The sequence below is a fragment of the Ascaphus truei genome, chromosome 5 (genome assembly GCF_040206685.1).
Source record: "Ascaphus truei isolate aAscTru1 chromosome 5, aAscTru1.hap1, whole genome shotgun sequence".
In the NCBI taxonomy this organism is placed as follows: Eukaryota; Metazoa; Chordata; class Amphibia; order Anura; family Ascaphidae; genus Ascaphus; species Ascaphus truei.
This window is the reverse complement of record NC_134487.1, coordinates 5,986,519-6,014,341: the sequence shown is the minus strand read 5'-3', so window position 1 is coordinate 6,014,341 and position 27,823 is coordinate 5,986,519. Positions and strand designations below refer to the sequence as shown.

At 47.3% G+C, this 27,823-nt stretch overlaps 1 protein-coding gene across 1 annotated transcript; it reads left to right on the top strand.

Annotated features, from left to right (window-relative positions):
- The first annotated feature begins 15,638 nt into the window (after positions 1 to 15,638).
- Positions 15,639 to 27,370, top strand: LOC142494802 (keratin, type II cytoskeletal cochleal-like). The gene is made up of 7 exons (XM_075599276.1): positions 15,639 to 16,148; positions 16,849 to 17,057; positions 17,227 to 17,287; positions 25,600 to 25,695; positions 26,326 to 26,490; positions 26,607 to 26,732; positions 27,128 to 27,370. Exons 1-7 carry the CDS (start codon positions 15,729 to 15,731, stop codon positions 27,350 to 27,352), a joined length of 1,302 nt encoding a protein of 433 aa, XP_075455391.1. The 5' UTR covers positions 15,639 to 15,728; the 3' UTR covers positions 27,353 to 27,370.
- Positions 27,371 to 27,823: the final 453 nt, after the last annotated feature.

Below are 27,823 nucleotides of genomic sequence, written 5' to 3'. Positions count from 1 at the left end.
GGCCGCGGCATATGCCCTATGGGGTCGTAGTACCTCTTCCATTAACCTTTGGAATGTGGCTGGAGCCCCATGTAACCCAAATGGCATAGTGACGAATTGGTATAACCCGAGAGGGGTGGCGAAGGCAGTTTTGCATTTACTGCACCGACACACTTTATTCGAGCAAATACCCAGTATGTACCTGGCAGATACCTGGAATGCGCCGCTCCTCACCTCTGACAAGCCCCGTTGCGTTTGCCTTCCCAGCCTGGGTTCATGCCTGGCTGACGGGCGGCTGATCTGTTAAATGATAATGATTAGGATTTAATAGGCTGCAATGCTTCGCGTGTCTACCAGATGGCATAAATTCATGAATTGTAATGCAGTATATATATATATACTGTGCAGTATTGCAGCCAACGGGAATAAAATGCTTCAATCCCTGCCTGGAAAATACCTCAATGCACTCGGGCAGAAAACAGTCACAAACCTCAATACACCCGGTTATACCCGAATTCGTGGGACTAGCCGAGCTCGAATAAAGTGTGTCGCCAGTGTAGATTCTTCCGCTAGAGGTATCTGCCAATATCCTTTCGTGAGATCTAGGGTAGAGATATACTCTGCTTTACCAAGCGAGTCAAGCAATTCATCCACCCTAGGCATTGGATATGCATCAAATCTGGATACAGCATTTACCTTTCGCAGATCCACGCAAAACCTCACCTTCCCATCTGGTTTAGGGACCAACACGATAGGGCTACACCATTCGCTGTGGGACTCCTCGATCACGCCCAATTCCAACATGTCTATTATCTCCCTCTCTACCAGGTCTTTTCGGCCCTCTGGCAATCTATAGGGACGGGACCGTACTTTTACGCCAGGTTCTGTCTCAATCCTATGGGACACTAAATTAGTCTGCCCTGGCAGCTCCGAAAAAACATCTGGGAACTGGTCACATAATTCTAGTAGGTCTGACCTTTGTTCCATTGTTAACTGCCCTCCCATGGGAACCTGATGGTCATTGTACGTACTACCCTTTGGAAGCTGCGGACCCAAATCCGTCTCTCCTTCCCGAGTGTGGATGAACAGCGATCTCATCGTTTTCCAGGGTTTCAGGAGGTTCACGTGGTAGATTTGTTTACCCTTCCTGGACCCTGGTTGAGAGATCTCATAGTTCACCTCCCCGGTGCGGCGGAGAACTTGGAAAGGACCGTGCCACTTCGCAAGGAGTTTACTCTCTGATGTCGGTAGTAGTAGTATCACTTGGTCCCACGGTTGGAAGACCCTCAAGCGAGCATTTTGGTTGTACTGCCTCTCTTGACGTTCTTGGGCAGATTTGAGGTTTTCCTTAGCAAACCGACCTATCATGTCTAGGCGGTTTCTAAGGTCTATGACATACTGAAGGGTATTCTTGGAGGGGGAGGGCTCCTCCTCCCAGTATTCCTTCAGTAGGTCGAGAATACCCCGAGGTTGGCGTCCATATAGGAGCTCAAACGGGGAGAAGCCTGTGGATGATTGGGGAACTTCTCGTACCGCAAACAACAGGAAAGGGAGAAGTTCATCCCAAGCTCGCTTTTCAATGTCCACAAACTTCCTAAGCATGGTTTTTAAAGTACGGTTAAACCTCTCTACCAATCCATCAGTCTGAGGATGGTAGACTGAGGTCCAGACGGATTTTACCTCCAATAACTTCAGGACATCCTGCATTAACTTTGCCATGAAATTTGTTCCCTGGTCAGTTAACATTACTTGGGGAAGTCCTACCCTAGAGAACAGTTCTAACAGCCTGTGAGCAACCTGTTTAGCAGTGGCTGATCTCAGAGGGAAGGCCTCAGGATATCTGGTGGCATAATCTACCACAACGAGTATAAATTTATGTCCCTTCGCAGAGGGTTCTAAAGGTCTGACCAGATCTACCCCAATTCTCTCGAATGGGACGGCTACCAAGGGCAGAGGAACCAAGGGCGTCGGCTTCTGTCCTTTTTGGCTAGTTAACTGGCATTCAGGACATGTCTCACATAGTTTCATGATGTCACCATGTATGCCTGGCCAGTAAAACCGGGACGAGATGCGGTCCGTGGTTTTATCTCTGCCCAAATGACCACCCCATGGGATGGGGTAGGGTGAACACTGTTTTAATCAACCCTTTAGGGACTAGCATCTGTCGAATGACCTCCCCTGTTTGTGTAACCTTATTCACACGATATAGAATGTCATTCAACAGTTCAAAATGTGGAAACACTTTTACACCCTGGTCATCCATTATCTTGTTGTTGACCTGTACCACCTTCTCATATTGTCTAGCCAGAGCTGGGTCCTCCCTCTGCTTCTGACGGAAGTCAGGAAGATCCAGGTCTGGCAAAATTCCCGTATCTATCTGTTCCCCACCCTGGTCATCCCCGGCCATGACCTGCAGTCCTTTGGGCTGACTAATGTTACCAAGAGTCCCAGACTTTCTTAACCAGTCCTCTTTTTCCGCACGTCTCTGTTTACGTGTCTTTGGGACATGGTGTCTACGGGGAAAAATCTCTGGGGAAAAAGGGAACAAGTCTCCGGGCTTCTCCGGTACCAGAGAAGTAGGCTCCGTAGGAGTAGGGGCCAACAATGTTTCGAGGTAGGGCCAGTCTCGGCCAAGTAGAACAGGAGCAGGTAGCCAGGGAGCAACTCCCACTAGTAGGCTAGCCTCTTGATCCTGGATACGCAGTAGAATGTTCACCGTCGGTTATCTCTTTGTATCCCCATGGATAAGCTCAGTGAATGTTTGTGTGTGGCTAGTGTCCCACACAGCTGAAGCCCGACCCTCCACTCCTTCTCTTGACAAAAAATCAGCATTTCCATGGTCTTTTCCAGGTCTATGCTGAATATCAAAAGAGAAGGGTTGGAGGGCCATATACCACCTGGTCAACCTTGGATTTGTATCCTTCATGGTGTTTAACCACTTCAAGGGCGCATGGTCAGTGACCAGGGTGAAGTGTACTCCGGCGACATAATGTCTCAAGGCCTCAATTGCCCATTTTACAGCGAGGCACTCCTTCTCAAAAACGGAATACCTCACTTCCCTTGGGAACAGCTTCCGGCTCATGAACAGTATGGGGTGTTCAACACCATCAAATTGCTGAGACAGCACTGCTCCCAGTCCTACCTCTGAGGCATTCGTCTGGATGATGAAGGGCTCTTTAAAATCTGGGCTCCGAAGAGCGGGGTCCTCTGACAGGCACTTTTTTAGCATGTCAAAGGCGTCTTGGCACTCCCAAGACCATTTAAATTGGGTCGGGGCACTCCTTTTTGTAAGATCTGTTAGGGGTGCAGATATTTCTGAAAAATTGGGGATAAACCGCCGGTAATACCCTGCTAACCCCAAAAGGGAGTGGACCTGTGTCTTTGTCTGTGGGGTGGGGACTTCCTTTATGGCGGCCACCTTGCTAGCTAGTGGCCTTACTATCCCTCCCCCAACGGCATAGCCCAAATAGTTTGTAGTGGATTTACCCAGGGCACATTTTTTTGGATTTGCAGTGAGCCCTGCTTCTCTTAAGGACGTTAGGACTGCCCTTAACCTTTTTATATGAGACTGCCAGTGTCTGCTATAGATGACAATGTCATCCAAGTAGGCCGCGGCATATGCCCTATGGGGTCGTAGTACCTCTTCCATTAACCTTTGGAATGTGGCTGGAGCCCCATGTAACCCAAATGGCATAGTGACGAATTGGTATAACCCGAGAGGGGTGGCGAAGGCAGTTTTGCATTTACTGCACCGACACACTTTATTCGAGCAAATACCCAGTATGTACCTGGCAGATACCTGGAATGCGCCGCTCCTCACCTCCGACAAGCCCCGTTGCGTTTGCCTTCCCAGCCTGGGTTCATGCCTGGCTGACGGGCGGCTGATCTGTTAAATGATAATGATTAGGATTTAATAGGCTGCAATGCTTCGCGTGTCTACCAGATGGCATAAATTCATGAATTGTAATGCAGTATATATATATATACTGTGCAGTATTGCAGCCAGCGGGAATAAAATGCTTCAATCCCTGCCTGGAAAATACCTCAATGCACTCGGGCAGAAAACAGTCACAAACCTCAATACACCCGGATATACCCGAATTCGTGGGACTAGCCGAGCTCGAATAAAGTGTGTCGCCAGTGTAGATTCTTCCGCTAGAGGTATCTGCCAATATCCTTTCGTGAGATCTAGGGTAGAGATATACTCTGCTTTACCAAGCGAGTCAAGCAATTCATCCACCCTAGGCATTGGATATGCATCAAATCTGGATACAGCATTTACCTTTCGCAGATCCACGCAAAACCTCACCTTCCCATCTGGTTTAGGGACCAACACGATAGGGCTACACCATTCGCTGTGGGACTCCTCGATCATGCCCAATTCCAACATGTCTATTATCTCCCTCTCTACCAGGTCTTTTCGGCCCTCTGGCAATCTATAGGGACGGGGCCGTACTTTTACGCCAGGTTCTGTCTCAATCCTATGGGACACTAAATTAGTCTGCCCTGGCAGCTCCGAAAAAACATCTGGGAACTGGTCACATAATTCTAGTAGGTCTGACCTTTGTTCCATTGTTAACTGCCCTCCCATGGGAACCTGATGGTCATTGTACGTACTACCCTTTGGAAGCTGCGGACCCAAATCCGTCTCTCCTTCCCGAGTGTGGATGAACAGCGATCTCATCGTTTTCCAGGGTTTCAGGAGGTTCACGTGGTAGATTTGTTTACCCTTCCTGGACCCTGGTTGAGAGATCTCATAGTTCACCTCCCCGGTGCGGCGGAGAACTTGGAAAGGACCGTGCCACTTCGCAAGGAGTTTACTCTCTGATGTCGGTAGTAGTAGTATCACTTGGTCCCACGGTTGGAAGACCCTCAAGCGAGCATTTTGGTTGTACTGCCTCTCTTGACGTTCTTGGGCAGATTTGAGGTTTTCCTTAGCAAACCGACCTATCATGTCTAGGCGGTTTCTAAGGTCTATGACATACTGAAGGGTATTCTTGGAGGGGGAGGGCTCCTCCTCCCAGTATTCCTTCAGTAGGTCGAGAATACCCCGAGGTTGGCGTCCATATAGGAGCTCAAACGGGGAGAAGCCTGTGGATGATTGGGGAACTTCTCGTACCGCAAACAACAGGAAAGGGAGAAGTTCATCCCAAGCTCGCTTTTCAATGTCCACAAACTTCCTAAGCATGGTTTTTAAAGTACGGTTAAACCTCTCTACCAATCCATCAGTCTGAGGATGGTAGACTGAGGTCCAGACGGATTTTACCTCCAATAACTTCAGGACATCCTGCATTAACTTTGCCATGAAATTTGTTCCCTGGTCAGTTAACATTACTTGGGGAAGTCCTACCCTAGAGAACAGTTCTAACAGCCTGTGAGCAACCTGTTTAGCAGTGGCTGATCTCAGAGGGAAGGCCTCAGGATATCTGGTGGCATAATCTACCACAACGAGTATAAATTTATGTCCCTTCGCAGAGGGTTCTAAAGGTCTGACCAGATCTACCCCAATTCTCTCGAATGGGACGGCTACCAAGGGCAGAGGAACCAAGGGCGTCGGCTTCTGTCCTTTTTGGCTAGTTAACTGGCATTCAGGACATGTCTCACATAGTTTCATGATGTCACCATGTATGCCTGGCCAGTAAAACCGGGACGAGATGCGGTCCGTGGTTTTATCTCTGCCCAAATGACCACCCCATGGGATGGGGTAGGGTGAACACCGTTTTAATCAACCCTTTAGGGACTAGCATCTGTCGAATGACCTCCCCTGTTTGTGTAACCTTATTCACACGATATAGAATGTCATTCAACAGTTCAAAATGTGGAAACACTTTTACACCCTGTTCATCCATTATCTTGTTGTTGACCTGTACCACCTTCTCATATTGTCTAGCCAGAGCTGGGTCCTCCCTCTGCTTCTGACGGAAGTCAGGAAGATCCAGGTCTGGCAAAATTCCCGTATCTATCTGTTCCCCACCCTGGTCATCCCCGGCCATGACCTGCAGTCCTTTGGGCTGACTAATGTTACCAAGAGTCCCAGACTTTCTTAACCAGTCCTCTTTTTCCGCACATCTCTGTTTACGTGTCTTTGGGACATGGTGTCTACGGGGAAAAATCTCTGGGGAAAAAGGGGAACAAGTCTCCGGGCTTCTCCGGTACCAGAGAAGTAGGCTCCGTAGGAGTAGGGGCCAACAATGTTTCGAGGTAGGGCCAGTCTCGGCCAAGTAGAACAGGAGCAGGTAGCCAGGGAGCAACTCCCACTAGTAGGCTAGCCTCTTGATCCTGGATACGCAGTAGAATGTTCGCCGTCGGGTATCTCTTTGTATCCCCATGGATAGGCTCAGTGAATGTTTGGACTGGGGCGCTCCCTGGGATGTTTGGCTGAAAAATGTTACAATGCCTGTACTGTATTAAAATATTAAAAAATGTGAAAATTATGTTGCGGTGTAAAAGAGTATAAAAATATATACTGGCCCTTTTGATGGGTTTTTTGGCTGCTGCTTGACCTTGAAGAAGGGAACCCCGTGTCCTTCTTAACGTGGCAAATGGAAGTATGAAGACGGTCAGCGCAAAACTCATGGACCTCACGATGTTGATGGATCAGGATAAAGTTGAATTAAAATGGAGTAAAAAATGGAATAAAGCACAGTATTAATGTATATCATCCACATGTGCGGAGGATGGGAGGGGGGGGGGTGTGGGTGGAGGATAAGGTGGGAGGGATGAGAGTGGAATTCCACTAAATACAATCAATGAAACATAGACATATAGTTTCAATGACTCACTTAACCAGTCCTCTTTTTCCGCACGTCTCTGTTTACGTGTCTTTGGGACATGGTGTCTACGGGGAAAAATCTCTGGGGAAAAAGGGAACAAGTCTCCGGGCTTCTCCGGTACCAGAGAAGTAGGCTCCGTAGGAGTAGGGGCCAACAATGTTTCGAGGTAGGGCCAGTCTCGGCCAAGTAGAACAGTGCTTTCTGTTTATTCATTTTGTCCACCTTGTTTTATAACGTTTATGTTTTTATAACGTCCATGCTTGTCTATGTTCATATTTCACCTGTTACCAATAAAGACTTGTTATATTGCTAACCCTGGTTTTGCACACATTTTTGGTCTTTGGGCAACGGGGAGAGGAGCCACTCACACACCACACCTATTGGGAGATTTTTTGCTGTGACGATTCCACATCACCTATACAGGCTGACATCACCCTCTGAGGGCAAGAACTCACATTAGGCCGTGTGAGTTTTATGTTTACTGTGACTCCATTATAGGAGTCTGCACTTACCAAACTACAGTCTGCGTTGAGGGCGAAGTCTCACACAAGCCAGTGTGAGTCATTGAAACTATATGTCTATGTTTCATTGATTGTATTTAGTGGAATTCCACTCTCATCCCTCCCATCCTCCACCCACACCCCCCTCCCCCCCCTCCCATCCTCCGCACATGTGGATGATATACATTAATACTGTGCTTCATTCCTTTTTTTACTCCATTTTTATTCAACTTTATCCTGATCCATCAACATCGTGAGGTCCATGAGTTTTGTGCTGACCGTCTTCATACTTCCATATCCCCATGGATACACTCGATATTCCAAGGAGAGTCATAAGATAGTCTATTGCTTGGAATTAGGCCCTCTAGGATCAGGGTTTTTCCAGAGCCCGAGTCCAGCATGGCGTTTACTTTTGTCCCCTCCAGAGATGCTGGGACTAACCACGGATTGTGGTCCCCTCGGAGACAAGCTGTGGCAGTGGTTCTGCCATATGAACAGTCCATCTCATCATCTCCTGAATCCGCAACCTCGGTCGTCAGCGGAAGCTCTCGACGGGGCTCGGTGTTTGGACCTCTCCGCTGTTGGATGGGGTCCTCCCTTCTGGTTGGTGGGGTTATCCTCTCCACCGGGTGGGTGACAGGAGTCCAGGTTCTCGGGGAATACTGTGGGTGGCGGCCTCCCTTGAGTGATCCAGTGGCCTCGGACCCAGGATGGGCATCTCTGCGGGAGTTTGTACGAGGAACCCTCCGAGATGGGAAAGGGTCTTCCGATCGGGTTGACTGGATCTCCCAAGCTGGCGGGTTGTAGACCCCTCGATTGTCTGCTCTCCTGCCTCTAACATCACCGGTAGCAACTGGTGTTTGCACCGGCCGTTCCCAGCTATCCTGTTGGGTGTCGTCGCCCAGGAAGTTTTCCACCAAGCGGACCGATGAATCCAGGGAAAATGCAGCGTGTCTTTTTACCCAGGAGCGGGAGGAGGGGGGCAGTATCTGTATGAACTGCTCAAGCACAAACTGTTCAAGGATCTCTGCCTTGTCATGTTTTTCCGGTTGTATCCACCTGGTACATATGTCTACTAAGCGGTGGGCTACGACCCGGGGTCTGTCTCTGTTTGTATATTTAACTGTCCGGAACCGCCGTCGGTAGGTCTCTGGAGTGAGGCCTAGGCGATCCAGAATAGCAGCCTTTAGTTGCTGATAGTCCATGGCCTTGTCTGCTGGAAGAGCCTGGTAGGCTGCCTGAGCTTCCCCTATGAGGAGTAGAGCCAGAGTCATTACCCAGCGATCAACTGTCCAGCCGTGGGCCGTGGCTACCCTTTCAAAAGTGAGGAGAAATGCCTCTGGGTCTTTGTTTGGCTTCATTTTATGCAGCATCACTGGTGGGTTATTTGGAATCCCTGGTCTGCCTGGGGCTGGGCCTTCGGCCAGCAATTGGAGTAGCTTTTCCTCTCGCCGGGCCTGTCGCTCAGATTGCTGGGCCTGTTGCTCAGCTTGTTTCTCTGCTAGCTGGAGCTGTTGCTCAAGGAACTGAGAAAAATTGTCTCCATTTTTTTTTCCCCTTCTGTGTGTGTGTGTGGCCCTTCAGATACAGGGCCCGTCCAACATCCCACTTCTGACACCACCTGTGGCAGGACGGCCTGTAGCCGAGGTCAGGGAACAGTCCACACGTGTAGTTTCAGGATAAATGAAAACGTTCAGTGGCTTTATTTCTCCACAGCAACATAACATGCGGGTACGCTGTCCCTTTAAGCAAATAAATCCTGCTCCACGTTGGGAGAAAACTGACTAACACAGCAGTCCTAGCTAGCAGGCTGGCTGGCTAAACCATACCCAAACCGTAAGAGTCTTTTTAAGCAGTCATGCAAACAAATGAAAGAAATCTTACTTTGGCTGCAGTAAGTAGTGTGCTGTATCCTTCTGGCTAGCAGCACATCTATCCATGTGCTCTCATCTGAGACAGGCAGCTACTGCTGGTAACAAGATCCTTATCTACCTTGCTGGCTCTCAGGTGTCAGCTTACATCATGATTACCTAGCTTCCACCTGAGTTAACCCTTATGAGTGCTGGATGAAGCACTCAGACATATGTTTCCCAGGCATAACTGATAGGGGTTAACTTCACCCTGTCACACCCCCTTTATTTGAAATCATATATCCGGATCTCTGTCTGGATTGATTTAACCATTTCTCTATTACAGTTACAGTATTAGCTTCTGACCAGTTTAAGTGAATTCTGTACTATCTGCCTGTTTTACTTGTCAATGGTATTGACTATATTTAGTAAATGCTGTAATAAAATTATACCATAATTAGTGACTATACTACTAGAGATATAAACCTGTTTGGTTTATTTCTGTGTGTAACTGATGTATACATGCTACGTACTGTGATAAGATCTTTTCATAAAATAACAAATTATTAGCGTGTATTTATATTATTTTATTTAATTCTAGTCATCGTCACTGTACTCTGCTGACACCATTGCGTATTTATATTGAGGGAAGCCATATGTTAGCATTAAATCTGTGTGGCGTTGTTATAGGTACAGTACCACTATTAGTTGCAATGGCATTATCCCTGGTTAAAGCCTCTCAGTTCTATCTTTAGAGTGAATGTAATTGCAGGCTCTATCTCCGTGCACATGCGCCGTGTAAACCATTCATTGCGCTATGTATTAGGAGAGTAGAGTCTATCTGCTCACACTTGCGCATTCCAGCGAGGAACTGACCGCTAGGGACGCATGCGCAATGGCTAGAAGGGGACTCTTGGTACTACGGCAAGAATCTATTTCCCCACGCATGTGCGATAGCGTTATAGGGCAAGTTCGGTTTGAAAGTTGCCACATTTCAATAGACTTGATCGTAATGGCTGCCGGACATTATCAAGGGTAATTTGCCACACTGTATTCTTTGGATTGATGGTACCTATGCCCTCTATCATTTAGATTTGGTCGGTTTTATTATATTACAAGGTGTATATGCGCATGCGCAATGGCGGACCTTGATTAGCGTCGCTATGGAGATGACGGGCTATAAATAAGTTCTGCTCCCTCTCCACTGCAAAATTGTCCCTGACGAAGCTCCGTAGCTGGAGGGAAACGTGCGTTGGGCACGTGATGTCGTCATTAGGCTCCGTTAGTACAGTGTTAGCAGCTTGTCAGTGTTCATAGCCTATATATGTTGGAGTTTTAGTGTATTCCACCAGGGAGGGAATTTCACCTTCACCCAGTGCTACAAGGGATCCAATGATACTTATGTGCTTATTAGCAACTTCTCGGTAGCACCCTGTCATTGTGACACATTATATTAAATACTAAGTACTCTATTGGTGATGAAATCAAAGTAGTGCTGTAATATCTACCACTAATCTCTCCACTGTTAACACCATCACCACACTAATTGTGCTATCCACTGATCTGGTGGTTTTCCACCTTGCTGATTGCAGCATTTAGCCCTCATCACCCTACCACTATGTACTGAGTAGGAGTGTTTATATATGAGAGGGACTCTGGTGCATGTGTTATTTGATTTAATTTATTTTTAAACACAGTTATTCACTCTCGGTAATATATGTTTTAAGTAATAATAAATAAAAGTTTTTTTTAACTAGTCGTGTGCATTTAAGTGAATTTTCTTTGGGGTACAATCATTTTGTACCCTTCATTTCACTGATATCAGCATACTCCCCTTAACTGAATGGGATAACCCGTGCGCCATTCGCAAAATATATGGTTCCAAAGAGGGAGGTAAGACTGGTTTGTTATTTGGGCCGTACCAGAAATCTCCTATCTGTTGATAACCTTGTTTTGTCCAGTCAGCGAGTATCTCCCCAGTCAAGTCCTTGTAAAAAAAAGTTAAATCCAAAGGTAATGATATACGTTTTTTGGATCATCGTGCTGTAATAATGCATAGGCTTCTACGTATGGCCTTGAGGCTGCCTGTTTGGCGGTGGAATCTGCAAATGCATTACCCTTGGGAAATCTGTCTGTATGATTAGTATGTGCTGCGACCGTTACAGCAGCGAGAGCTCTAGGAAGTAGCATAGCTTCCAGCAAATGCTGAACCTGCTGTGCAGGATCATGCGCTTCCTTTTCTTGCTGTTTTAGAGAACTGTAAAACACTGTACATATTAGCAGCACTATCGGAATAAAATGCATAATTATTACGATACACATAACAGATTCTTTATCACGTAGGGATGGATGGAGGCAGCACCTTGTGCCGTGGCTTAGCTGGTTAAAGCGTCTGTCTCAGCAGCGCCTGAATTTGCTGAGTCCACTTCATAGGCCAGTCACCATGTGCAGCTCCTCTTATCAGGAACGGATTTCTGTTCTGTATAGCTATTACTTTCCCAGTCTGCATCTTATGTTCCACTGTGAAGTTACCCGTCGGGTTTCTGTTCTGGGGAAATATTGTAATAAAAACATCTGATTTACTGACATTAATAAACTGAGATCAGAGTCGTGGGACAGGACTGGGACCCGGAGCCTCTCACCCCCAACACGAGAATTCAATCCCAAGACCAACAACCCAGCGTTAACCCCTTCAGTGCCAAGTGTTTGCCACCTGTGTGGTCACCCACATGTTCAAACGTTTTGTATACATTTGTTGAAGTATGATTCCTGTGACCCGCTTCATACAGTATGTACAGTACCTACTGTATAAAAATGATATATATATTTTTTCGGCACAAATTGAGGATTGGTATCTGTTTCGGGTACATTGCATATCATGTGACCAAGATAATATGTCATAAATATGACAATAATAAACTCTTACTATTTTCCCAGATATCTCTAAAATGCATTTATTTCATTAGAATGAAAACTAAAAAGTATAGCCCTGTCTCCCTTGATTGCGAGTGATATCTATGCAGAAAGGTCCGATAAATCAGTTATCGGCAGCTTATCAGCTAAAAAGCCTACTGATATTCAGCAAGCCCTGATAATTCTGCGATATGACACATTTTCGGCAATTTTTTTTTCTGCAAAAAAAAATCGCCAAATGCGCGGCGATAAGACACTTTTCGCCACTTATTGGCAGTTTTTCTAACTCGCTCAATTCTAGTAGCCACGATCAGCTTATCAAGGCTGATCCGCACTCTAGAATTGAGAATTCCTCTCCAAATCGTCCCGTCACAAAAAGTTGGCAAGAAGGTGGTGAGAAGCGGCTAATATCACCACCGGAGACCCCCGGCTTGAATCCGATCCAAAAACAAATGCATTTACAGGCAACTTCATTACCGTAGCCGCTAACCGCTAAGGCAATGAAAGGGTTATATATACACATTCCATTTTGGCCAAAAAAAGGCCCCAAATGAGTAATATCGCATAAAGCTCTTCCCCTGTAACTTTATCCTCACTAAACGCAAAATGTGCTCACCATCACAGGAAAAATAGCCCCATAAAAGTATATATTTTCTGAAAACACATTTTACAAGGAGTTTAGACTAGAATAACGTTTCCACAAAATCATGTCTGACCGAGAATTTTCGTTGAATATAGCGATAGTTACATTTTTATCAAAAGTAGGAAACGGTATTCAGGGCCGTATAACAGGGGAAAATGCTGCTAAGAAGGGGAGGTAAGAAGGGAAAAGTTTTGGTGTTCTGGAGTAAGGTGAGGAATATGTTTAGCGGAAAAGAAAGGTAGATTTAACCAACGTTATTGCAACCGGTGACGAGCTTCAGTGGGACACACAAAAAGCACCATCGGGAGAAGCAGCCAATGTCTTGAATTAACCACACTTGAGAAGGAGTGGCGGGTTTATCACACTAATTTACCTACGGGAGAATACCACGTGCGGCAATAACTATGAAAGCAACCACTATAAAGGTGCTGTCTGCAATTAGAATGAGGCAGGAATGTGTCCGTTATCTCACGATGTGGGAGGCGTCACTGTTTGTCTAGCTGTGGTTTTGTGAGAATAAATTAATGCATCCAGAAAGAGAAGCACAAGGCTACAAGTTTGCTGAATGCAAATGAGAGATGCCACGGCTAACTGTCACAATGGTTGAGAAATGTAATAAGTTTGAGGTGCTGGAGCTCAATGATGCTGGGCCAGATGCAGCGGATCTTGCCAGTGACACAGAGGAGACAGCACAACGCATGGAAGAACTGGTTCCACAGGGTTGTGGAGGTGAAGACCATGATGGAACAGCAGTAGTTCGATAAACTCGAGCGACAGAGGCAGGCCGAGCTAGCGGCACAAAAAGCCAGACAGGAAGAAGAAGCACAGTGGGAGGAGCTCGAGCGAAACTTGGTAAAACACATTGCACCAAGGAAAACCATGAAGGTCCAGAGTCAGAATGTTCAAAGATTATAAATGAAAAGCGGTGAAATTCAGCACCAGCATCAAGCAAGGAGAACCAGATCCAAGGGTCACTTCTTAAGTAAAACACTGTGAAAGACACAAAAGATTAAAAAAAAGGAATGGAAGTCAAAGAAGAAGAAAAAAAGGGGAAATACATTGAAGTAGAAGTTCTCTGGCAGTGATGGAGAGACACTGTTTGAGTGCACCGGTCACTGGGAGTCTGTCACCTGTGTCCTCTTCAACCAAAACTGCACATAGAGGTCTGGGATTTATAAAGAATCAGGGGGTTACACGTGTAAGTGCCAAAGTAGTCAGGTGGCAGCAGTAAACTGGGAAACCCCCTAGCATGCCTCCTGGCAAGATTCTTCTAGCTGGTATTTTATAAGGAACTTTTTCTGAGAATTTCGGTGCTTCTTGCCCCCGTGCACCAGTTAGTGCTTCCAAAGGGGAAAAACAAATTTAATTTGGTACCTATTCCAAGTGTAGGCATCAATTTTGAAAATATAGGTGTTGAAATGATTGGTCTCCCGCAGAAAAGTTCTGGTTCAAATTAAATTCTGGGTTGGATTTCCTACCAAAATTTGTAAGGCCACGGAGACAAATGTTATGTGTACAAAATGCTCAGGAAATACTTTATAATAGAGGGGCCCTGGTAAGAGAATTTCTTCCAGGAGATAAGGAGTTAGATGTGCAGTCACAGGCAAACAAAAACAGGAAGGTGTCAAACTATGAGAGAATCTTTCCTTAGACCAGAAATTACAGGCACAGAATACGGTTAGACAATGTTTGGATGTGTTCTCTCCATTGTCTAGGAGACTCCACCGCAAGGTCGGGTTTTGTCCCATGAAAGGGGGAATATTTAAAATAACGAGCATGTTTGGAACAGCACTCTAAAGGTGGAGGGAGTGAAGAGGTTAAATCACTCACTGCACCAGACATACAGGAGGAGACCCCATCCTCGTTTCCAGGTCTGGTAGGGTGTTTCAATCAACTGTTTATTTGAACTAAAAGTCTTTAAGACAAAACAGCATCCCTGTTCCAGTGTTCAGAAGCCTGCTAGGAAGTAGGAATTCAGTTCCCAGAATGATTGCCTGGGAACAGATCGGTCTCACCCCCAATACCAGAACCAGGCACACCATAACCTGAAAAGCAGCAGCGTCACAGAGTTTCACAGGTCACAGAGGCACTCTGATTATACTCCTCTCTAATTTTATTTACAAAATACTATTATATATTTTTACAAATATTCCATCACAAAACCAATATTTTCAAAAATGTCCCAAATAAATTGTGGGTTGAGTTTTTGCCCCTCTCTACACATGACAAACAGGTTCAATCCATCCTCTCTACACATGACAAACAGGTTCAATCCATCCTCTTGTCAAGGGGGAGAGAAATAACTCAGAGAAAATGTGTGCGGCCGACCCAGGGCCGTGAGGGAGAATGTTCCGCAGAGTCAGAAGGCTGAAGAACTGCAGATCCATGTCCCGGACCACATGTCTCACTGGGCCCAAGGCACCAGCATTGTCTCTATCCCCTGTCACTGATCCTGTCCTCTCAGGCCTTGCAGATTATTTTGATGCTAGTAAAAGGTGATAAAATGACACAGAAACACAGAATAGATACAATGAATTATAATATGCGCGTCATGTAACTCCTCAGTGACTCCTCCTACTGACATTCTATAAATGGGAATCACAGGGCAAAGGTTTTGGGCAAAGAACCGGATACATTGTCACACAGAGATTTCACATGAAAATTAGGAACTTTTGCGTAAGTAAAACACAACAGAAATGTTAAATAAGGCCACTCCTATTATAATTACTGATTTATATGTTATCACAGAGGCTTCTTTCTATAATCTCTCATACATTGTTTCTGTAAATGAGACATTTAATGCAATGTTTTATGGGGAAATAGGTAGCCACTAGTAAAAGCGTTGCTGCTTTGATAATGTGGCTGGGTTATTGTACCCTATGACAGTAGGAGGAAATGATGCCACCAAACATCAATCATAACAATGGTCTTTTACGTGAGCGGCAACACCCACTTCCAGTATAAAAGGAGCAGATACTGTATCTGTTCTAAAAGAAAAGGACTACTTTACACCTGCTGTGCAGACTGCACTTCCTATTATCTCTATATCGCCCCCTACAGAGGAAGCAGCATGCCTCATCAATCTACCCACTGCAGCTCTGGGCCCCAGCACTCCAGCTCACACTCAGCTGTATTACCTAAGCATGGCGGCACACACAGCATCTGCTCATATTCTTCTAACAAAGTCGCTTCTTGTCACCAGGCAAAGTCTGGCTTTAGCAGTAAAAGTGCCTGTAGTGCTGGCTCCAGGGGACATAAGATCTCAGGTGGAAGTTGCCATTCAGGGAGAAGTGGACACGGATATGGATCTGGTAGTGGATATGGCATTGGGGGATCATTTTGCTCTGGAGGCATCACCCCTGTTACCGTGAACCAAGGTCTCCTGTCACCACTCAACTTGGAGATTGACCCAAACATCCAGAGAATGAGGACTGATGAGAAGAATCAAATCAAGGGTCTCAATAACAAATTTGCCTCCTTTATTGACAAGGTAAGGTCATGTTACATCACACATATATGGGGACAGACTGTAGCATGTATATGTCCTAATAACTCTGGTTAGAGAACGTGTAGCATGAAATCAGTGTGACACAACATGCAACAGGGAGATACATAGTTACTGACGGTTATATGGAAAATAATCTGTGGGGTCAAAACATTCACGTTGCTGCAGTATATCATGTAAGGTCACTTCATATTTCTGTAACTTAGTGGGACGGTGTCATTAATCAAACAGGCGAACAGACTGTGGTGTGGCTCTTACTGATGGTACTGGCCCATATTTACTAAGTGGTGCAATTCCATAACACATCTTCACTTAAATAGACCATAAGGTGTCTCCCAGCACCAGAAGGGACCTTATAGAATAACGCTGCTCAGTAAGTAAGAACTGTATGTGCCACTTTCTCAGCGGTTCCAACCCAGTGACAGTGTCACACATTTGATGCATGTTTCTTACTTGGCTGCAGTGTTAAACTCAAACATATGCGGAAATATACAAAGTAACACAATTACAGAGGCAGTTAGGGCTTAAATAGTATATTCTTAGCCCATTTATATGTAACAGAACCCGTTGTCTTAGGTGCTAAAACAAAACATTATTGCTGCATCTTCCAGGCAAACTGCAGAATATTTTGCTGAGAATGTTTGGACATTTTTATGATTATTATTGTTTCTCCTACTTGCTTTAGGTGCGATTTCTGGAGCAACAGAATAAAATGCTTGAGACCAAGTGGGCTTTGTTACAGGATCAGAACACTGCGAGGTGTCAAATGGAACCTCTCTTTGAGGCTTTTATCAGTAACCTCAGGAGACAGCTGGACAGTCTAACATGTGAGAGAGCGCGCCTGGATGCAGAAAGGAACAGTATGGAGGAGACCGCAGAAAACATGAAGAGAAGGTAAGTACTAACTTACCCTCAGTATGGGGTATTTATGTACTAATGTGTTTAATAAAATCATACATAATATATCTCAGCAAAAATAATAATAATAATAATAATAATAAATATTCCTCCCGAAGGAAAAGACAGCCTGCAATATGATAAAATCTAACCTGTAATTCCCCAGATATGAGGAAGAAAACAGCAGGCGCATCGCTGCAGAGAATGAATTTGTTGCGCTAAAGAGGGTAAGGCAATAGGGAGATTTGTCACAATGTTGCTGAATTACATTATTTGAAACTAAACACATGTAGCCCTTTTTGTGAACCCCTGCACAAAGGAGCTACTAATGCTGTGTTTTACCTGTGGCTCCAGGAGCTCTAAGCCTCCGCTGTTGGGGAACCTGGGGTCTTACCCTCTCTTATCATGGTGCAGCGCCTCCACTTACCCAGGATCCCCATTGTAGAGAATCTGCCCTGAGTAAGAAACATAACAACTGTATTGTGCAACAAGCAACCTTTTACTATGATACTAACTAATACGATAATGCAGCGTACACATAACATGCATAGAACCCTTACACTTTATAATCAAACATTACACACTGTGGCTCGGCCACACCTTTATAGGGTTAATGTCCTGTACACAGGTGGCTCTGCCACTCTTCCAAGGAGTATGTCCTGCAACTAGTAGTTGTATTGAATAGTTTACTGGCACACTAGTGCCCCCAATTAGTTAGTGGGAGGCGGGATCAGCGCCTGGTGACCGGTGTAGGTGCACTTGATGACTAACAATACCTCCCGGTCACTGCGGTGACCACACCACTTCACAAAGGGTCCGTAGTGTTGCTCCAGCCTTGCGCCGACACTCTGCTCTGCTGTGCGGTCTGTTCTCCAGACCAAGATGGCGTCCGCAACTCTTGCAGCTGAACCAGCACTAATGGGATGCTTCCCTAAATGCTACGGCCGTCCATACAAAAGCGGCACCCTACAGTGACAGGGGTTATACTCCTGGGGGCTGGGGAATGTATCTGTCCTAAGCGGAAGGGTCACTGACCCTCCACTCGCACACACGAGGTTCCGCCACCTTCCTCCTTCTCTCTCTCACTCGTGTGTCCGCCCACACGCTTCCTGTCTCTTCCCTATCCAGAGTCTCACGCCCTATTGGTCCCCAGCCTCAGCTGACTCCTCCACAGTTCACAGTTCAGAGTTCAACCCCCCAAAGTCCCGCCGGATTGGTTGCCGTTCGCGCGCTTTCCTCGCGCATGCGCAGCCTTGCTATTCACACAGTGATCTTACTGGCAAAAGAACAGTATGGCGCTTCCAGCATTAGTAACAGCGCGGAACCCACACATATATGTACACATCCTTACATTCTCCCCTCTCCAGAATCCAACGTCCCCGCTGGACTACCTACATGTATGAACTTATTTACACAGCCCTTCTCCCTTAAATTAGGTTACACATTTCATTGAACAGTACCACCATAGATTGCATTCTATGCCGAGCCCACTGCTGAGCCTCATAATGGGGTGCCCCAAATTGATCGTACGCCATTCTCATGGGAGGCTGACTGGTTCTTTGACTTCGCCGAGGTTGGTCCTCCTCGGCTTCCTCCGCGGAGTATCCAGTCTCAACTGGTGTTTTCATCTCTACCCTTGAGGGGTTTTCAGCATTAGTAAAGTCTCTCTGGGGTGTGAAACATGGGCTTTGTGGATCTAATGACTGACTCATTGGAGTCAGATTGTCAAGTTTCGGGCCAAGAGGCTCTTTACCCGTAGCTCCTTCGGGAGATGCCCCCGCGGCCGGAAGGCCCCTTTGAGAGGTTCCTTCCATCGGATCCTCAGAGGTGGCAAGTTTTACAGTCTCTAGGCCATCCTCTGGGTTTCCAACTTCTCCATCTATTGGTGTAGCGGGTAGTTCCAACTCGTCGTTCCCTACTTGAGGTATGGGAAGCAGGTGATTCCTATGCCACACTTTTACACGGCCTTCGGAGTCCTTGATCCGATACACGGGAAGGCCAGGCATCTGTGACTCCACCTCGTACACACCTTCCCGCCAACGGTCAGCCAATTTATGTTTCCCAGGTACACCTAAGTTGCGTAAGAGAACCGCATCCCCGGAGTGAATTTCCTTGTGACGCACTTTGTGATCATAGCGTCTTTTATTTCCCGCATTCAATTGCGCTGTCGCTCTTTCAGCCAATTTATAGGCCTGCTGCAGACTATCCCATAACCGCTGTACGTATCGAAAGTGCGTTCTGTTGGATACCCCATCGGTAGATATCCGCAGTCGCACATCCACCGGTAATCGGGCTTCTCTTCCGAACATCAAAAAGTACGGGGTGTACCCGGTGGACTCATGCCGGGTACAATTATAAGCATGTACCAATGTCTCCACGTGCTTACTCCACTCCGTCTTTTGTGAGCCTGTCAGGGTTCCTAACATATCTAATAAAGTGCGGTTGAACCGTTCGGGCAAAGCATCCCCTTCGGGGTGGTACGGGGTGGTACGTGACTTGGCAATGTTCAGTAGTGTTAGCAATTCCTTTATCAGTGTACTCTCAAAGTCCCTGCCCTGATCAGAGTGAAGGCGATTTGGTAATCCATAATGAATTAAATACTTTTCCCACAGGACTCGGGCCACCGTTACGGCCTTCTGATCTTTCGTAGGGAATGCCTGGGCGTACCTGGTGTAGTGGTCAGTAATCACTAGTACATTGCTAATGCCCCGGCTGTCGGGCTCAATACAGAGAAAATCCATACACACCAGATCCATGGGGCCCGAACTTTTCAAGTGCGCCATGGGAGCCGCCCTGGTGGGCAGTGTTTTCCTTTGTAAGCAGCGATTACACCTTCGACAATGCTCTCTCATCCTAGGCCAGTAGAATCTATCCTGTAGTAGCCCGAATGTCTTATCAATGCCCAGATGGCCATGGTCATCGTGGAGGGCCCGAAGGACCATATTCCTCAAGCGCTCCGGCAGGAACAGCTGACGCCGATCGGGATGGTTGTGATATGGGATCACCCGATATAACAAACAATTGTCCATTTCGAACTTTCCAAACTCATTCAACAGGAGTTTCACCAAGTTTTTGGGGGCTTGCTTAAGTATAGAGGGATTTTCTTGTTGTACCGCTTGACGGGCCAGCTCCACTATCGGGTCTTGAGTCTGGTAATGCACTAGATCCCTCCACGAGATGATGTTATCTTCCGTGATATTCATCCCTTCTCGACCCTGATAGGCCCGGGGAATGGCTCGTGAGTGGCATCCCAAAGAATCAGCAACCCGTAGTTCCGAGAATGCCACCTGATTATTGACTACCGCAGCCACAGAGCAGAGAGCACGGATTCCGGGACCTGGTATTTCTTCCCATACTTCCTCATCAGGGGTGGATTGAAGGCCGGGTCGACGAGACAGGGCGTCGGCCCCTATGTTGGTGGGTCCTGGTTTGTATTTAAGATTGAAACTGTAGTTGGCCAGGGCAGCTAACCAACGGTGTCCCGTAGCGTCCAATTAGGCGGACGTATTTATATAGGTCATGGGATTATTGTCCGTGCGTACTTCGAACTGTACCCCATACAGGTAGTCATGCAGCTTGTCCACCACTGCCCATTTCAAGGCCAAAAATTCCAGTTTATGGATCGGATAGTTCTGCTCACTAGGTGTCAAGCTTCGGCTCGCATATGCCACTGGGCGGAGCCCCGTCTCATACTTCTGATGCAGGACAGCCCCCAGCCCACTAAGGCTGGCGTCTACATGTAGGACGTATTCACGTTCCGGATCTGCATAGGCCAAGACCGGGGCCTGGGTGAGGCTAGTTTTTAAGTTCAGGAATGCCTGTTCACATTCTGGGGTCCATTTCTCCCCAAAGGGTGTTTGCGCCGTGACCCCTTTTTGTTCTGTCTCTCCCGGATAGATCTTTAAAAGATTGTTCAACAGCTTGGCTTTGCTGGAATAGCCTTCCACGAACCGCCGGTAGTAGCCACAAAATCCCAAGAATGACCGCAACTCTTGGACATTATGGGGTCTAGGCCAATTCACCACAGCCTCTATCTTCCCTGGATCGGTGGACACTCCTTCAGCCGACACGATGTGGCCCACATACGTCACGGAGGACCGACAGAACTTGCATTTGTCTAGAGACAGTTTGAGGCCCTCCTCCTGAAGTCTATCCAGTACCTTCATCAGCCTCTCGGAGTGTTCCTCTAGAGTTCGCCCGAACACTATAATGTCATCCAGGTACACTAAGCATTCTTGCGGGTTCAGGTCTCCAAGAGTCTTTTCCATCAATCTCTGGAATGTGGCCGGGGCCCCTCAGATCCCTTGGGGCATGCGGGTAAATTGATAAAATCCTAATGGGCAGATGAAGGCAGTCTTTTCTTGGTCCTCCTGGCCCATGACCCGGACCTAAGATCGAGCACACTGAACCATTTACTTCCCGTCAGAGCGTTCAAGAGATCCTCGATTCGGGGCAGTGTGTACTGATCGGCGATGGTGCGGGTATTCAGGGTTCTGTAATCCACACAGAGACGGACCGTCCCGTTCTTTTTGCGGACTACCACGATGGGTGAGGCATAAGGGCTACGAGATCCTTGCACGATGCCAGCCCCCTCCATCTCGGCGAGTAATCTCACCTCTTCGACGTCCCGGGGTGCGAGCCGGCGGGAGCGCTCCCGGAAGGGGGTAGCGTCGCTCATTCGGATGGTATGGTGGGCGCTGCGACTGCACCCCACATCCATATCACTAGTGGAGAACACGCTCCTTCGGTCTTGTAGCTCGACATGCAGTCTCTTCCTCCATTCATCCGGGAGCGGAGAGTCTCCGAAGTCGAATTCCATCAACGAATCAGAGGTAGGAGGAGAGTAATTGGGTCGTTTCGTCGAGGCCTTCTCTTCGGGAGTCACGGGGTATATTCTCCCCAGCAGCTGACGCCGATCAATATTCATGGGATAAGGGGAGATATTCCGCACGTACACCCAGGTGCGATCCGGAATCTTCCCGGGCCATTTCTTTACGGAGGCCAGTACTTCGTAGCCCAACCGTTGTTCGTCTTGGGCCACGCTTTCCAAGGCGAAGAGCTGATCCTCCGGCCGTCGTCGGGGGTAGTGGCAAGCAGCGACCATCATTCGTCCTTCCCCCGGGGGAATTTGAGTCAGTCCCCATTCTTGACTGTAGAGTACGCCATGCTCCTCTTCGGTCGCAATCTTACCGCAGACCTCTTGGAGGGCGGGGCAGGCTGCTAGGGCCAGCAGCGGGGCTTCTCCCGCTTCTTGCAAATACATGCGGAACACCGCGCGCACAATGTCAGCGTTAGTCCCCAAGATGATTGGAGCGCTGGGGTGATCCTGAGGTTCGGGGCACACTAAGGCCTCCACTTCCATGGGATGATGTTTACCAGTGTTCAGTTGGGGAATATCTAACTGCACCTTTACTACTCCGTCTATGGGGTAATCTTCATGACTCAATCCCCTCAGTCGCAAGGCATCCGCAGAGAGCAACGGTAATCGATGTAGGTGTTGGTCGTAGAAGGGCCGGTATACGATGGTCACCTGGGATCCCGTGTCCAGCAATGCGGCGGCGGCGTAGATGCCCTCGATAACTACCCGAATAATGGCGGCGGGGCCGATTCGGTTGCTTGGGGAGGGCGGCGACGCCTCTCCATCTTCCAGGGTTTTGCACGGCATCGACTGCGCTGGCCGGGATGCCGTTTTCCGCAAGGTGGGGCAACGGGCACGCAGATGTCCCATCTTTCCACACGCGTAGCACTGCGTTTGGCTGATGTAATTCTCGCTTCTCCCGGTTGGTGAACTTCGCCCGGTCGGGGGACGAGATCTGGGCGTCACTGGTGCGCTGGCATCCTCGGGGTCGGGATCCCCAGGTTCGGGCACGTCGGCCTTGGGTTCCACTTTCTTGACTTCCTTACTCCCGGGCTGGGGCTTTTTCCCAGGGGCTAGGTCACGTCCTAACAACACCGTCTCGTGCGCTTGGACCCGGTCCATTAGGTCGTGAAACGATAAGGCTTGCCCGGGCGTTAGGCAGCTACTGACCCGCACCGACACGGGGTGCAGGGGTAGGAGCCCCCTCAACAGCTGGGTGGTGCGCAGTCCATTGGCTTCCATTCTTGGCAACACGCCCTTCCGCACTAGGTTCCATAAGTCCAGGTGTAGTTGCCTGAGGAAGTCTGATACCATCTCCCCTTCCTTCTGGGCTAACGCATGGAATTTGGCCATCAACGCATAAGTATCCACCGGAGCCCCATACGCCTTCGTCAGGCAGTAGATGAGATCCGCTGCATCAGCCTCCGGGTTGTCATCTCAGTAGTAGTGCACCATGTGGGACGCAGGGGGTCGTAAGCACTCAACGATGCGCTGTCTTCGGACCGCTTCCGTGCAGGTCCATTCAGGCAGCACCTGTTCTGTATGATCCAACCAGTCCTCTATCCCTACTTCCCCTTGGGGCGTGGGTTTCTCACCGGAGAAGGCCTTTAACTTCCTATATTGAAGCGACTGGGTGGTATTGTGGAGAGCGGCTGCTATTGCGGGAATAGAGGTGTCTCCCGGTAAGTTATCCCCGACTGCGGGGTAGGTATCCAGTCTTGATAGGCTAAGTCGGTTGAGGCCAGACTGCAGGCCGGGCGGGGTGGACGATGAGCCTAGGCCCAGGGCTGCCGGCCAGCGAGGTTGCAGGCCACGGTCGGGGGAGTGGTCTGGGCCCCCAGCCGCGGCACCTACTGTGGGTGTATACTCTCTCTGTGGGGTGGAAGTGGCTCATGGGGCAGCATACCCCCGGGGCCTCGGGCAGCAGCAGTATACGGGGCAAGGCCTCGGGGCATATGTCTTGTTCAGTGGCATACAAGACCCGGCGCCAGGCCTGGTCGCAGTCGTAGAAATGGTGTTGCACTTGGGCATTGTCCAGGAGTGGGAGCTTTCGGACCTGCTCGGTCACAGTACCTAACGAGATCGTGGCGGGAACATGGCCCAGCGCGAAAACACGATTCAAGGGAATCCCGCGCCGCTGGGCCCACTTGCGCACCTCGAGCACCGAGGGCACTGACATGATGTGGGTTGGTTGCACAAAATAGAGAAAAAAATGTGGGGGCACCCCAGGTCTAAAATCTCAGCAGCGCCTCCAAATGTAGCCCTTTTTGTGAACCCCTGCACAAAGGAGCTACTAATGCTGTGTTTTACCTGTGGCTCCAGGAGCTCTAAGCCTCCGCTGTTGGGGAGCCTGGGGTCTTACCCTCTCTTATCATGGTGCAGCGCCTCCACATACCCAGGATCCCCATTGTAGAGAATCTGCCCTGAGTAAGAAACATAACAACTGTATTGTGCAACAAGCAACCTTTTACTATGATACTAACTAATACGATAATGCAGCGTACACATAACATGCATAGAACCCTTACACTTTATAATCAAACATTACACACTGTGGCTCGGCCACACCTTTATAGGGTTAGTGTCCTGTACACAGGTGGCTCTGCCACTCTTCCAAGGAGTATGTCCTGCAACAAGTAGTTGTATTGAATAGTTTACTGGCACACTAGTGCCCCCAATTAGTTAGTGGGAGGTGGGATTAGCGCCTGGTGACCGGTGTAGGTGCACTTGATGACTAACAATACCTCCCGGTCACTGCGGTGACCACACCACTTCACAAAGGGTCCGTAGTGTTGCTCCAGCCTTGCGCCGACACTCTGCTCTGCTGTGCGGTCTGTTCTCCAGACCAAGATGGCGTCCGCAACTCTTGCAAATGAACCAGCACTAATGGGATGCTTCCCTAAATGCTACGGCCGTCCCTACAAAAGCGGCACCCTACGGTGACAGGGGTTATACTCCTGGGGGCTGGGGAATGTATCTGTCCTAAGCGGAAGGGTCACTGACCCTCCGCTCGCACACACGAGGTTCCGCCACCTTCCTCCTTCTCTCTCTCACTCGTGTGTCCGCCCACACGCTTCCTGTCTCTCTCCTCTCCAAAATCCAATCCCCCTATTGGTTCCCAGCCTCAGCTGACTCCTCCACAGTTCACAGTTCAGAGTTCAACCCCCCAAAGTCCCGCCGGATTGGTTGCCGTTCGCGCACACAGTGATCTTACTGGCAAAAGAACAGTATGGCGCTTCCTGCATTAGTAACAGCGCGGAACCCACACATATATGTACACATCCTTACACACAAATTGTACAAAATACTGTACACACACACACACATATCCACACACACCTATAAAGACACAAATACAAACACACACACATACACACACATACACAAACACACATACAGGTGTGCACACACATAAACATACATACCCACACACACATATAAAGACACACACACACACATACACACATATAAAGACACACACACACACACACACACACACACACAGATACACACACACACACACACACACACATACAGGTAAACACACACATACAGGTGCACGCACTCACACACACACACACACGCACACACACATGCACGCACACACACACACACACACACGCACACACACACACACGCACACACACACACGTCCCCATTTCACGTGTCTCTTCCCTGTAGGATGTTGATGCTGCTTTTATGAACAAAGCGGAGCTGCAGGTTAAGGCGGATTCCCTGACTGATGAGATCAACTTCCTGCGAGTTCTGTTTGATGCGGTAAAACCTCTAACACGTTTCTGTTACTTTCTTGTTTAACGGACAATAGGTTATTGATATCCAGCTACTGTACATAAGCATTATTTATGTGAGACAGAGGAGGTTATTGATTATATTGGGATAGTGCTGATCGGGGCACTAACACGTGGAAACTCCAACTGAAGGCAATAAGAGTTTCTGTGTAATAGTTCCCCGATCGGCACTATCGCAGTTGAATGAATGACCCCCATAGGGTTATATTTATCAATAAGTCTCCCAGCTACAAACCTTTCCCAAACCCAGCGCAATAACACAGCACAAGGTTTATAAAAGGAGAAAATACCATCGGTTTGAGTGAGAATATTTTATTTTATCTTTTTTTATTTTATTTTATTTTATTTTAGTTTTTCATAAAACTATTTCCTGTATCGATTACTTTCCCTTTAAAAATGTATTGAACTCGATGGAACTTACTAATTATCATAATAAGATTACATTTTACAAAGAATAATTGACCGAACACGATGGAACTTGCTAGAAGTTTGATTACATTTATGGAACGTGTGATGGGAACAGCAGCAAAGTGACGCTTGTCAGGTTCTCCTATCTCTAATCTTATATACACAATATTATCATGTGTCTACGTTACAGGAAATATCTCAGCTTCAGGCCCAGATCTCAGATACCTCAGTCATTGTCTCCATGGATAACAGCCGGGACCTGGACATGGGCGGTATCATTGCTGAGGTCAGAGCTCAATATGAGGACATTGCTAACAGGAGCAGAGCTGAAGCAGAATCCATGTACCAAACAAGGGTGAGTCTATTACAGGCAGATAACATCACAACTAAAACCAATCCTCATGCACATCGGGCGCACAAAATCCTGTGATATAATTTCCAGATCTATAACCAGTCCTGTTTTATCTCCAGTTTGAGGAGCTGAGCATGACTGCCGGGAGAAATGGGAATGATCTGCAGAACACCAGGAATGAGATCGCTGACCTCAACCGAGCAATTCAGCGGCTTAAGGGAGAGATAGAGAGTGTGAAAGCGCAGGTAACACACACAGATATTACACAGACACACGCACTAATAGCTTTACAGATGCAGATAAAATATTTCTTTAATGTTTCTTATAAAGCGATCTAGCTGTATTATTACCTTTTATTAGCAATAGTTGAATGTGAAGAAAATGTATATTATTCAATAATATGTTAAAGGAAAAAAACAAAAACTGAAATCATATGACCCGATAGTTGATGCTGAGCTGATCTCATTTTAACTTTTTGTTTAAATCTTCATTTTCGGTTGATATTTCACTAGAGATTTGTGTAACGTTCAAATAAACAGTTACGCCGGCTACATCTGTACGTGTAACCGAGAGACGTTTTGGAGTAACTAATTAGAAACTTGGTTTGATTTTTCTGCAATTCTCACCATGTGTTCCCCAGCGTGCTGCACTGGAAGCCGCTATAAGTGACGCTGAGGGACGGGGAGAGGCGGCTGTCAGAGATGCCAAGAATAAACTGTCTGAGCTGGAGAATGCTCTGCAGAAAGCTAAGCAGGACATGGCTTGCCAGCTGCGGGAATACCAGGAGCTGATGAATGTGAAGCTGGCTCTGGATATTGAGATTGCAACTTATAAAAAAATGTTGGAGGGAGAAGAGTGCAGGTAAATGTAATATCTATACACACCCCTTTATTCCTCTTACTGTGAGCATAGAAAGAACTTACACACGTCTCACACATTATATTGTAATACCCCCCTGCTGCCAATCTCCCCAATTATATACATTGTGTACTATTAAATACAAGCCTAAGCATGCCTGAGAAATGGGATAAAACACTTTAATAAACATTCACTCATCTACAACAGAAGACACACATCATAATGCTTAATCTTCATGGACCAATATTCCTACTAATAATTATTATGTTTTGTTTCAGGTTGGGTAAAGACAGCTCTGTTAACATCTGTAAGTGACTCAATGTTCTCTTGTGTGTATGTGCTAAGGGGGTGTAAGATTATTCCTAAACTTGGGGTTAAGTTTGGCCTCTTAACTTCTCCATAGTCTTCTAATTTGTTATATCACTGAGTTTCTGTTATACTCTTTTATAAGCACAATAACCGGATAACAGATTAATAA